The sequence below is a fragment of the Trichoderma aggressivum genome, assembly GCF_033847375.1.
Source record: "Trichoderma aggressivum f. europaeum strain CBS 100526 chromosome Unknown scaffold_026, whole genome shotgun sequence".
NCBI classification, from domain to species: Eukaryota; Fungi; Ascomycota; class Sordariomycetes; order Hypocreales; family Hypocreaceae; genus Trichoderma; species Trichoderma aggressivum.
The window spans coordinates 16,116-28,402 of NW_026946392.1; the positions used below are offsets into that span (position 1 = coordinate 16,116).

At 51.2% G+C, this 12,287-nt stretch overlaps 3 protein-coding genes across 3 annotated transcripts; all 3 read right to left on the reverse strand.

Annotated features, from left to right (window-relative positions):
- Positions 1-2,169: 2,169 nt before the first annotated feature.
- Triagg1_6474 (uncharacterized protein) lies at positions 2,170-4,839 on the reverse strand (the record flags this gene model as incomplete). Its single annotated transcript, XM_062901102.1, has 7 exons — positions 2,170-2,232; positions 2,304-2,708; positions 2,777-3,037; positions 3,144-4,306; positions 4,363-4,491; positions 4,668-4,691; positions 4,788-4,839. 7 exons carry the CDS (start codon positions 4,837-4,839, stop codon positions 2,170-2,172), a joined length of 2,097 nt encoding a protein of 698 aa, XP_062754411.1.
- A 3,106-nt stretch (positions 4,840-7,945) lies between these two features.
- Positions 7,946-9,049, reverse strand: Triagg1_6475 (uncharacterized protein; the record flags this gene model as incomplete). The annotated part of the gene is made up of 2 exons (XM_062901103.1): positions 7,946-8,392; positions 8,456-9,049. The coding sequence occupies 2 exons, from the start codon at positions 9,047-9,049 to the stop codon at positions 7,946-7,948; spliced, it is 1,041 nt and encodes a 346-aa protein (XP_062754412.1).
- Positions 9,050-9,439: 390 nt separating this feature from the next.
- Positions 9,440-11,994, reverse strand: Triagg1_6476 (uncharacterized protein; the record flags this gene model as incomplete). The annotated part of the gene is made up of 6 exons (XM_062901104.1): positions 9,440-9,788; positions 9,852-10,474; positions 10,535-10,742; positions 11,130-11,304; positions 11,363-11,504; positions 11,566-11,994. 6 exons carry the CDS (start codon positions 11,992-11,994, stop codon positions 9,440-9,442), a joined length of 1,926 nt encoding a protein of 641 aa, XP_062754413.1.
- Between the last annotated feature and the right edge of the window lie 293 nt (positions 11,995-12,287).

Consider the following 12,287-nt stretch of genomic DNA (forward strand, 5'->3'; position numbering starts at 1 on the left):
GAAGGAGGAGGAGGAACAAAGAAGGGCGAGTGTTTGTGAAGGCGGAGAGAAGTTGGGACGATGGAGGAAAGCCTCGAGCCAAAACATCAGATGGCGGTTGAAACCTTACTGTGGAAGACTGCTAGAACTAGCACAGAAGAGTCGCTAGCAGCGGCAGCTTGGCAGCTTCTGGGGGGTCCACTGAGCCTCCACTGAGCAGCGCTAGACTCGTGCAAATTAGTGGTTGATGACAGCAGGGCTGCTTGGCGTTTGGGTATGTGCAGGTATTGATGTGCTTGATTTCAAGTCGTGCTGTTTCGCAGCGTGGCTATGCAACACTAAGGCCGGTTATTATTTTGTCTTCCATGCCATCTTTTACGATTTGCTTGTCGCCAACGATCCATGCGGGCGTTGTCAGTTGACGCTTTAGTAGTGTTCCGTTCTGTTCTGCTCTTCCCGACGTCATCCATTAGCATTGCGTGTCTCGGTTGATACTGCAGGTGATGCATGTACTCATAGTGATTTTGTTTCCATACCTCCCCTCTACAGGCCTCCGACTTTTAACATCGAGTGGCCGCTGTTATGCATACTGCGATACCCTGAAAACTTCCTGGGGGATCCCTGCAGCTCCGCTCGTGTCACTCGCCTTTCTCTGACCACTGAATGGGGACCCTGCTGACCCAATAATAGAGTCCGTGTTGCAAGAGCCGGAAACACTGCGGCAATGGAAGCTTGGCGCTTGTTTCGTATTCTCAGACAAGCGTCTAACGGACGAAAGACATTGGAAACGTGCAAAACCATTCGATGCAGACAGTAGATCTACCAAGGCTGTGTAAGAGAAGCACAAGTAGGTACTCTGATCTTGTATCTCCAACTATCGATAACGGGCATCTCCGTTAAGCGAGAAAAAAAGAAATAAGAATTAAAATAAACTCATCTCGTCTCGACATTGTAAAACAACCCCGTTTCTCACCCTCATACTTCGTATACCGAGGGCTGAGCCACTCTTGGCCAAGAAATACACCCCTTGACCGCCAGAAGATGTTGATTACACACAGTAAAAAAAGAAAACCATCCTCATCATTGCGAATATGGATACAACACCAGAGCCCCAAAAGAAAAGAAGAAGGAAAAACAGGTAGCCCATGTAGCATGCCCTCATCACGCTTGCGCCCCGAATGAGACTTGCAGCAAATCCAACCAACGGGACTCCCACAACCTCAGCGCCCTCTTAAGTCCCATGACGACGCCTTTTGTCTTGGCGCTGACCATTTCGAACCAAAACATTTTTTTTTTCTTCTTCCTTCTTTCAACCCAATCTTTTCGGCTTTTAGCCCAAACTCCCCCCTCTTTACTCCCGTTGTGCTGTGAGGCCGCCTGTGATTTTACGTCGGATATCTCACAAAACCTCCATGTTCTGCATTAAACCCGGCCCCATCACCACCACCACCACCCATCACCAACACAGATACAAGCGCCCCCCCCTTTCGTACTACTGTTCTACACACGCAGATCCTTCGACTTTGTCTTAGTGTTGCATCTCCGGAATCGTCGGCGTGGGTCTTAGTTTCTGGGCTGTGCTGCATTGCCAGTCTTGGCCCTCGACTCCATTCCCGAATCGGTGGCGCGCAATCGAACATTGAGCCAAAACGATGTATCGGATGAAAAAAGTGTCAGATGTGTGTGCTCAAAACCTATCCCCTTGCATTCGCCTTGGATAGGTTGACATGTACCCAGGCCATACATGCCCCTTACGAGCTGTACTTCTGATTCGCGTTTACAAACACCCTTGGCAGAAACTGCGTCGAACAACTCAACTCCCATGCATGCATCGAACCTTATTTGCAAGCTACTTTGACGTCTTACTAGCCCGAGAGTACGCGCGTCCTTTATCTGATTCCTCAGCGAGTGGAACTCTCGTCAAGCCTTGAACTCTCGCCTCATCGGCATCCTTCAGTCTGTATCACAAGAGAATCCGTCATGAGGTGTAACGTAAAAAAATTGGATTCGTCGTCTTAGATATCAAAATGCTATCCCATGTCGTATCTTCATCCAAAAAGAGTTCTTCCCCCCATATTACCCTGGTTTTTAACCACCGACGGACATTGTCTCCTTTTCCAATTGTATCGACTGACAAGCTAAATGCGAAAAACAAATCCTGCTGACTCCCGAATTGCTATTTTACTTAATTTATTTTCCCCTGGCCTCGTGGACGGTGGCAATGATCTTGTCCACGACTGAAGGATCGGACAGCTGAAGGAGGAGGATGATTAGTTACACTGAGTCGTTCCCCAAATCAAAGAGAAGGAGCGGAAATAGCTTACCGTTGAAACATCACCAAGCTGATCCTCCTCACCGGCCAACACCTTTCTCAGAATACGACGCATAATCTTGCCACTTCGAGTCTTGGGGAGATCTCCAATGATGAAGACAGCCTTGGGGGCGGCAAAGGGGCCAATGCTCTTGCGGACTTGCAGGACGAGCTCCTTGCGGAGCGCATCTGTGCTCTCGTTGCCGTCCTTGAGAGCGACGAAGGCGTTGACAGCCTGGCCGGTCAACTCATCGGAAACGCCAACGACGGCGGCTTCGGCAACAGAGTGGTGCTCAATCAGGGCAGCCTCGATCTCGGCAGTGGAGAGACGGTGACCGCTGACGTTGACGACGTCATCGACACGTCCACGGATCCAGTAGAATCCCTCGTGGTCACGAGCGGCACCATCGCCAGTGAACTATTATGTCTCCGCGTTAGATATATATATTTCCACCTTGGACGTTTATAAAGACAGGGGTTTCTTACGTAGTAGCCCTTGTAGACGTGCAGGTAGGTGTCCAGGTATCGCTTGTGGCTACCGTAGACGGTACGGGCAATGCTGGGCCATGACTGCTTGAAGGCAAGGACACCCTCAACGTTGTTGCCGTGGAGCTCCTCACCAGAGACAGGGTCAATGATGGAGGGCTCAATGCCGAAGAATGGTAGTGAAGCACTGCCGGGCTTCATGGGGGTAATACCGGACAGAGGTGTGATGACGTTGGAGCCAGTCTCGGTTTGCCAGTAGGTCTGTAAGTTGCCAGTCAGTATTACCTTCGTTTGTTTTTGTAGGTTTTCATCCTATCTCTTCCCAGGCCGGTGCGAATCACGATGGTTGGGGTTTGTTACAACTTACATCAACAATGTGGGCGCTCTCCTTGCCGACAATCTCATAGTACCACTTCCAGACCTCGGCAGCAATGGGCTCACCGACGGAACCGAGAGTTCGCAGGTACTTGAAGTTGCCGCGGACGTGCTCATCACCAGCTCGCTTGAGCAGTCTCAGGGCGGTGGGGGCAACGTAGAACTGAGTGATGTTGTGCTTCTCGATGATATCCCAGTATCTTGAGAAGTTGGGGTAGGCAGGTGTGCCCTCGAAGACGACTGTGGAAACACCCAAGAGCAGGGGAGAGTAGACGACATAGGTGTGGCCAGTAATCCAGCCCACATCACCACCGCAGAAGTAGCGGTCGCCGTCGTGGATATCGAAGACGTACTTGCCGGTCAGGGCGGCGCCGAGCAAGTAGCCGGCGGTGGTGTGCATGACACCCTTTGGCTTTCCGGTAGAGCCAGAGGTGTAGAGAAGGAAGAGGGGATCCTCAGAGTTCATGGGCTCGGGGGCGATGTAGCTGGGCCACTTCTCGACCTCCTCGTGCCACCACAGATCACGGCCGGGAACCATGTTGATGTCGGCGCTGGTGCGGCGGTAGACAAGGACGTGGCTGACGTCGGGGCACTGCTTCAGAGCATCGTCGACAATCTTCTTGGTGCCAATGAACTTGCCACCTCGCTTGCCCTCGTCGGAAGTAATGACAAATCTGGACTTGGCATCGAGGACACGGTCCCGGAGAGCGTCGGCGGAGAAACCGGCGAAAACTACAGAGTGGACGGCACCGATACGGACACAGGCCAGGATGGCGACAACGGCCTCGGGAATCATGGGCATGTAGATGGCGACGGTGTCACCCTTCTTGATGCCAGCCTGCTTGAGGACCCAGGCAACCTTGGAGACATCGCGAAGGAGCTCGCCGTAAGTGACGTTGCGGCCATCGTCGACCTCGTCGGCCTCGTAGATGATGGCAACGCGGTTAGGGTCCTTGTAAGCGTGGCGGTCGACGGCGTTGTAGCAGGCGTTGAGCTGGCCCTCTACGAACCACTTGACATCGCCCTCGGCGAGGCTGCCGGCGGAGACGGTCTGGAAGTCGCGGTCCCAGGTAAGCAGCTCGCGAGCTGTTCGGCCCCAGAACTTGTTGGGCTCGGTGATGGACTCCTTGTAGAGCTTCTGGTACTCCTCAAGGCCTATCGTTTTCGGGCATCGTCAGCAATCATCATCTCGATAGTCTCGATTGCGTGACCGCAGCGAGCTGCACCGGCCGACCGGACAGGCGGAAAAAACGCGCCGTTGATTTGACGCAATTCCGGCCGTCCGGGTTGCCCCCCGCGGGCAGCGCCGAGACCGGTGCAGATACGGGGCAGCTCAGCTTCTTTGAGGTGTTTAGGGAAACGGTTCACTTACTTGCAATGTGGGGTTTGCCGGGGTGCTCTGTCAAATGGGTGAGAGAGAAAAAGATGTCAGCTGGATCTGGTGCCAAACGCGGCTAAAGAGGCTAGGGGTGGCTGTCTATCGGAGATTTCGAGGAGCGGCTAGCGGGCAACATACTTGCGAACATCTTCTGAGGAGGCTCTGTTGGGCGCAACAGGTTAGCATCGGCTCGGAATGGCTAGAAGAAAAAAGGCACAAAAAAAAGGCAAAAAGCACAGGGCGCAAAGAAGTCCTTACGGAAAGTCTCAATCTCGTGGGCTTCCACGACTACTCCCTGGTTATCGGCCATGGCTGCGGTTGTTGAAGAGTTTCTGCGGTTTGTGTGTACAGAAGGCGGGAAAAGAGGTAGAAAAAGGTTTGGAGGGGCAGAGCAGCAGGAAGCGCTGTAGAAATGCGACCGGGTGCGGGGTAGCTTTTTCAAGTCCAGAGTACTTTGGTGCTACGTTGCGGTGGATGGATATTTTCTCCCCCCAACAAAGAGAAGCTGTTGCGATGCAATGCGGTGCAATGCGGGCAGCAACAGTCGGTGGATAGAGTCGTTGTCCCTGTTCGAGTCGCAAAGGGCTCGAGGGTGGGGAGCAACTAGAGCAGACGCCGAGCAAAAGCAGAGAGAAGCAGGACGCTCTTTGAATCTTTGGTGTTTGCCTCTTCGTGACGTATGGTGAGATGGTCAAGAGTAAAGAGCAACAAGGAGAAGGAGAAGGAGAGGCGGCGGCGGAGCGGAGGGGGTTTGGACGACTTTATAAGATTGGATCAAATGGTGGAGGCGATCCCGCAGTGCCGTCCAGGGAGATGGCGTTCTGGGGATAGCTTTTGAGGATGCTTGCTGTGTGTGGTAATACCAGACTCGTATGTACTCCATTGTCGCTCACTACTTTAGTCTTGTCAAGCCAAGTCAACCTACTCGTGTTTGTACCCTTACCCTTACCTCGCTGGTATGGAGCCGGCCATACTAATCTACCTACTACTAAGGTAATACCACCACCATTCTCCATCTCGACATGGACGGCGTTGCGTTTAGGAACCTGCCATTAATAGTGGATCGCGACAACGGCAATGCTGTCTGTAGCTGGACGTCGTGTCCAGGACCCTTGTCTACCCAGTTGTCATGTAGTACTACTATTCGTAGAGGCGAGGCTGGTGACGAGAGACACGAGCGAGCCCTGGCTTACAAGCAGCCTCTCCCTCTCTCTTCAAGTACTCGGTACACCACAGTTACCGCAGTCGCCACGACGCCGGCCGTTTTCTTCCCCCGTCTTTTTCCCCAGGCTCACTCCTCACTCCCCCAAAGTCCCCCAGAATCTCTAGCGGCTTGTCCTGCCACTCCTAATGCGCTTTGGGGAAACCATCGCCACGCACTGCGTCTCTGCTGGTGAAGCCTTTGCCCTACATACATACAAGCGGCGCATGTCCCGATGGGCCGGGTGGGGTACCAACAGCTCCGTTGCCCCGAAGCGCCAGAAGCAGCATTTCCGTGTTGAGAGACAAGCCCCACGAGTCATATGAAACCAGCCTGGAAGGGCTCGGTTTGTTAGCTGCTCGTCTTGGTGAGATGCGTCTCTCCCGTCGTCATTTGCCATGTTGCCGGCGCCTGTCGTCCGAGGGGCCACGAGACATGTTCGACCTTATCCTCGGGCTTTCTGCCATCGAGAGCCCTGGATTTCCCGCTCATTCTCGTGCTCGAGCTGATGTCTCATATTCACGCTCACTCGGTACATGTCAATACGTAATGTTCATTCATTCTGGCTGCTGATGCCGCCGTCTCCGCCTGTAAAAAGTGCCAGCAACCTAAAGAGTTTGCAGCTCCTTGCAGACGCATGCCGTCTATCAGGCAGCGGCCGCCAATGGCCGTGAGCGCTGAAATTGCCTACCCACGATGCGCACATGCTAGCTGCATGCATCCCGGGCAAGGTGAATAAGCGATGCCCCCATCTAACACCAGAGCTATGTACACTACAGTAGGTATGTATGGAGTCCCATTCCGTGCTACTACCATGGGTTGCCTTGGATCAATCATTTATCACGGATGGGAAATTGTGGCCCGCATCCCGGCTTTTGGATTATCAGATCCACTACTTGCGTTGCACTAGACAGGTGCTTGGACGTCTTTTTTTCTCCTGCTTGTTCCCGAGATATCCGCCCGTTGCCATCTTGTAGTGGTAGTGGTAGTGGTAGTGGCCAACGCACTTGAAAAGGAGACAAGAACCTCCATGACTACCTAAGAAAGAAATAAGTATGCAAATCGCCAATGGTGAAATAGGCAAAAGGGGGAACTGGCCGTTGTTGGTGGTTGGTCGGCCTCAAGATCCTTCGATGCTACTCTGCTTCAGGAACTTTGCCGTGTCCATGCGCTGCCCCTCTTTTACCCTCCCTTCCATCCATCCATCCATTTTCTTCAGTCCAGTCTAATGTTGCAGCGAACGGTTACCCTACAGAAATGAGAGTGACATTAAAAAAGGTGCCCCCAACGCACCCAACCAACCGGTACGGATCAATTGATGCGTTATTAATTGGGATTGACCTACAGAGTACTACCTACTAAAGTACTCGTACTGTCTAGCTGGTTACGAGGCCTGAACCCTGAAACTGCAAATCTCTGCTTACTCACTCCCTGCCATGACTGATAAGACAGAGCTTATACACGAATCCCGCCAGGATTGCCGGTTAAATACCCTAGAAGCTTTGTGACGGATATGATCGGAGGAGAAAGATAATGTATTCGCCAAGCAGGCTCGTGTTGACAGCTTCTATTTCAAGCCTCTGCAGCCCTGTCCGAATCACCAACAGAGAGATGACTGCATGCGTCTCCTCGTTCCAGGTATTAAAGCCCATGCCAGGGCAGTTTCTCGTGAAAAATCACTCGTTGCAACCCAGCGTTGGTCTGTCTTACTTGCGTCGGAGCTACCAGACATTGATTGCCGTTTTCGTTGCAAAGACGTGACAATGTCTTTGTGTTGGTTTGAACAAGTTTTTTCAGATTCCTTTCATTTAGCCTTGAAGGATTGAAACAAAGGGTTCTAAATCACATAATAAAGGCTTAAAGGCAGAAGAATGGCAACAAAGGCTCATCGCTTCTCTTCATTTCTATTAGACACAACAGCCCTTTGCAGAATTATTGACAGTTGCACTGCGCTCGAGGCAGCGGTATTCTCTCGACTCTAATAGAATGGAGCATTCATCGCGCTGTCTCAAAGTACTAAGGACGCGTGAATGGGTATCCGACGGACAAGCATGAGTCGTAAATCAGTCAATAATCGATGCTATTATTTTTTTTGTCTTTTGATTTGCGTGCCTATCTTACAACTTCACTCTTCGTATTCCAACCTACATCATGAGACCTCGGAAAATCCAACAAATCACCTTCGTTTGACACATGGCATCAACTCGAAGCAATCTCAGTCTCGTCGAAAGAACCCCCAAGTTCTAGTCCTTGCCGCCGCCTTGCCAGTGATCTCGGTGGCAGACGGCATCATTGTGTTGCGATCGACCATGACATAGCCATCCTCATACTCAAAGAGCTGGACGATGCCCCAAAGGTCGAAGTCAGAGTAGAAGTTGGTGGTAATTTCAGATAGCTCAACAGAGTCCTCCAAATTAAGGCCAGTGTTTAAGTTGGTGGCATGCTTAAAGAGCTTAACAAAGCTCTTAAAGTCGAAGTCAGTGTAAAAGTTGGCAGCGTCGTCAAAGAGTTTGACAAAACCCTCGAAACCGAAGTCGTATTTTTCATTTTGTTTTTTCTTTTCCTTTCTTTTTTCTCGTTTGTCAACCACTTCGATGATGAATTCGAAGGCGACTTGGTCGACCAATTTCCTAAGGGCCTGTGTGGCACCATCATCAACCTTCTAATATTAATCACTTCGTCATCAGAATATGGTGGCGTCTTCGTCGACTGCCTTCTTACGCACCTCCATGAAAGGTTCGTCCGTCTCTTCGCTATCGTATGTGGAAACTTCACTGAAATCATTTTCAGATACTGTGTCGTAATGTTTGTAGGCGACTTTGTCAGCCTCATCGATATTGTCGCCGGCAATTTCATGGTGGCGTTCAAGACGGCGTTTGATATGGCGCCCAAGCTTGTGGAAATGGTCTTTGTTGGCTAGGACATCATGAACATTCAGGCCATTTAGGCCACTTATCTCCTCAAGCTTCGCAGCGAATTCGTGGGCAATTTTTTGATGGACATGGACCTTGGTGACAACCTCGGCATTCTTTTCTCCAGTGGTTTCCTCGTCGGATTTGCTGGCGTCGTTTTCAGCAGAATGGGGATAATGCTTTTTGATAAACACTTCGAGACGTTGTTTTAAAGCCTGGGTATCATACCCAGGTACCGTCGCCTTCGCAACGTCATATACATGACTGACAATCTCGTCAAGGATCTTTTCAGTGATGGGACAGCAACCATGCTCACCAACGCTGCTGTCGTCCGTGGGGGCTTTGACAATGGGTCGAGCAAGCTCCTGGATTGCTCTGGCATGATGATGCTTTACATGAGGGCTCATTGTTGCTGTCGCGAGACTTGATGGTCTTTGAAAGTTCTGTTCGACCGAGTAGAGTTAGTATATCTCGCACGTAAGGCGCGGCAGTCGTACGTGTCTGAGGAGTCCTTACTATAGGTTGAGCAAACTTGGGAGGGTGTTTGTTGAATTCGGTGATGAATCATGCCAACGGGAGGAGGCTTTCCAGCATGGGAGGGGACATATATAGTCAAGCGGAAGCCTCTTTGTTTGCTTGAACACTCACATGAAGCGCTAGGCTGCCTTTCATCTCTTTTGTAGGACATATTCGGGACCAATGAACAACTTGTGGTAAAATTAAAGGGTCCGCAGAACAAAGGTTCCTTTCAATTATTTTTCTAGTACTCCAGACGCCATCGTGACCAGTCGCTGTAATTACATGTCCATGCTCATCAGGTACATTTCCAAAATGCGCATGAATTTTGCGACAAACGCTTCCAGGTGAAAGATAACCTTTGTTCCCGTCTTGATTCGGTGCTCATAGAACGCGGACCACTTTATGACCTCTCCTTTGAGCCCGTCGTCAATGAGACCCAGCAGCTTGAACGTAAGGGTCTTGAGAATCGTGGTTGGTGGGATGCAATGTGTGAGGAGATCGTACAGCTTAGCGCGCACCTGCAAGATTCTTGCCGGGGTGTGTTCCTCGATGATCTCCTTGGCGATCTGTCCAACCAGAGCTTCCCAGTCTGCGGGTGGGATTGGCGTGGTGTCTGTTACTTTCTCACTGCGGCGCAAAGGATCGTTAGCAAAGACACCCACAACTGTCGATTCATTCGATTCCACTTACTTCTGAGCGTGAATCGCTTCGTACATCAGTAGCGCGCGGCGCAGATTCCTTCCACTCTCCTCAGCTATCCGCTGGTGGAGTCCTGTGACAACTTCCCAGTTCTCTTTCTTTGCCGATTGCGCAAGGACGTCGCAGATTTCGGCATGGGTCGGAGCGGCAACTCTGACGAGCAGTGTTCTTGAACGAATCGGCGCAATGATGTTCGCTGTTGAATTGGCCAGCAGAATCAGACGCAGGTTGGGAGAGTATTTTTCCATCGTCCGACGAAGTGCGGCCTGCGCATCTCTGGTCAGGTGGTCTGCTTCATTGATAACGACCACCTTGAATCGCTGCTTTGCCGACTGGTCCACCTGCTGCGTCTGCGCTACTTCTTTCAGGAGGTCTTGCACAACGACTCGATCGTATTGCCCTACATCGGATGGTGTGATTTCCAAGTGGTAGTTTGAGGCGACAATGTTGAACTCGAGCTTTCGGTTGCTAGACGTCTGGAACACTCGTGCGTCGATCTTGATCTTCTCCACGCCGGGGCCGTACAGCTCCTTCAGCGTGGCCACTATTCTTGTTTTCTTTCCGGCTCCTGATGGACCGTAGACTAAGAGATGGGGGAAGTCACCGCTTTGGGCCTGTGACGGGGAGTTAGCGGTTAGCCATTGCAGCTGTGGATGTGAAGAATCGCTTCATACGAGAGATTGAAGTCTTTCTGAAAGCTCATGGTGATATGACAAAGCCTCGAGAGACCGCGGGCGATGCTTGTCGACAATGAGAGCCATTGCGTTGGCTGTTGAGATTGGCGTGCTTATTGGATTGGAAGCTCCAAGATTTTGAAGGTTGGCAGACGCGTCGTCGCGTAAAGTGCTGTGCGATGAACTCAGGGTGGGGAAGTCTAGGTGCCTGTTGCAGTTCCCTGTAGCCACTGGACGAAGCTGGTTTTACGGCCAAAAAATCCTACCTAGGCCGCTAACTATTGGTTCAACGACTCCATTAACATGAGGTGCACTTATACTGCTTCGAGTTTACAAAGCCAGTAATCAACTTGCTGTTTGATTTTTTCACCATTGTCCCTCTCAATATCCTCCTTGTGGGCATTATTCAATTTCAATTTCACTTGGTAAAATATAGGATTACAAAATTGCCGACATGGTGGGGGAGATGATCCTTGCTTAAGACCCATGCTCACATGTTCGTTATTTCTTTTCCATTTTTTCATCAGGCGGCTTTTGTTTTATATATACAAGTATTTTTATGGTACATGGAATTCCCCTTGATGCTTATGAGGACCCAGGCGGCGCAGATGTGCTTCCGGCTTCGGCGGTTGTTGTAGAAGTTGATATCTCAATAAGCTCCTGGGGGGCAAGCTGCTTTCTGGGTCTCTTGAGATCCTCCAGTGTGATACCGTCCAGCTTGGTAATTCCAACAACGGGAGCGTCACCCTTCTTTACAAATTCCCACTGGCCTGTTAACTCAGTTAGTGGTGCTCTGAAAAGGGAGACCATAGTGATGATGTTTCGCACCTGGGAGCTTATTGCCAGCCAACCGGAAAGCGTCTCGAACAATCTGCTCATGGATTCGGCCCTTGATCTCAAACAGAACTTGGCTGACTGCCATCCTTGTGGCCCAGTGGTCGAAGGAACCCTTTCCTTTACCCATTCGCATCTGTTTCAACGTTTTAGCTTGCCACTCCCCTCTCAGATAGTTTGTCAAAAAATGTCCGCACCTCGTTACCGCTGACGTAGACGCCGACGTTGCAGCACTTCCTCTTGTAAAGTCGGTATTTCTCTCCTCGAAGTCGCACTTTGATCGTATCCTCAGCCATCTTTAGTGACTTGGCGCTGATTCTTCGGTGGTGGTCAACCATGCGCAATCCGTAATCGCCCCAGATGACTGTTGTGCCCTTCGTAGACCCTCCCGTCGCTACTCGCGGTCGCCCCTTTGCCATTTTCTTCTTTCGATTCAGGCTGGGCTCGAGCCATGTGCCCATCATGGCCGGGCTTGTGGAAAAAGCCCTGCCATTCTGGAGCAGAGCGGTGCTGAGGACTTTGGACTGGTGCTGGATCGGAGTCCTCAGTTGTCGCAACGGGGTGCATGCGGAAATCTTCAGCCCCTGGAAGGCGTTGAGCAATGCGGAAGCGCCATTGGACCTCATGGCGTCGGTTTGGCCGCTTGTTTCGGCTTGTCTCGAGATATCGCACGACTCCTCCGATATCTTGAAAAGAATCCCACCATGGCATGGATGAGTGGGGCCTGAGATCTCAGGCCCTGAAGCTGCTGCTTACTCATCCAGCAGCATCAGGCAATTAAGCCCAGGTCACGCACCTCGCGTCAGCTTCGCGTTACGCTGCAGGTGGGATCTAGTGCACGTCACTGAACAATTTCTAGGCTGCATCTTCTCTCTGCACGCCGGACCCGCGATTGGTCAGGCAACAGCATCAAATTGCA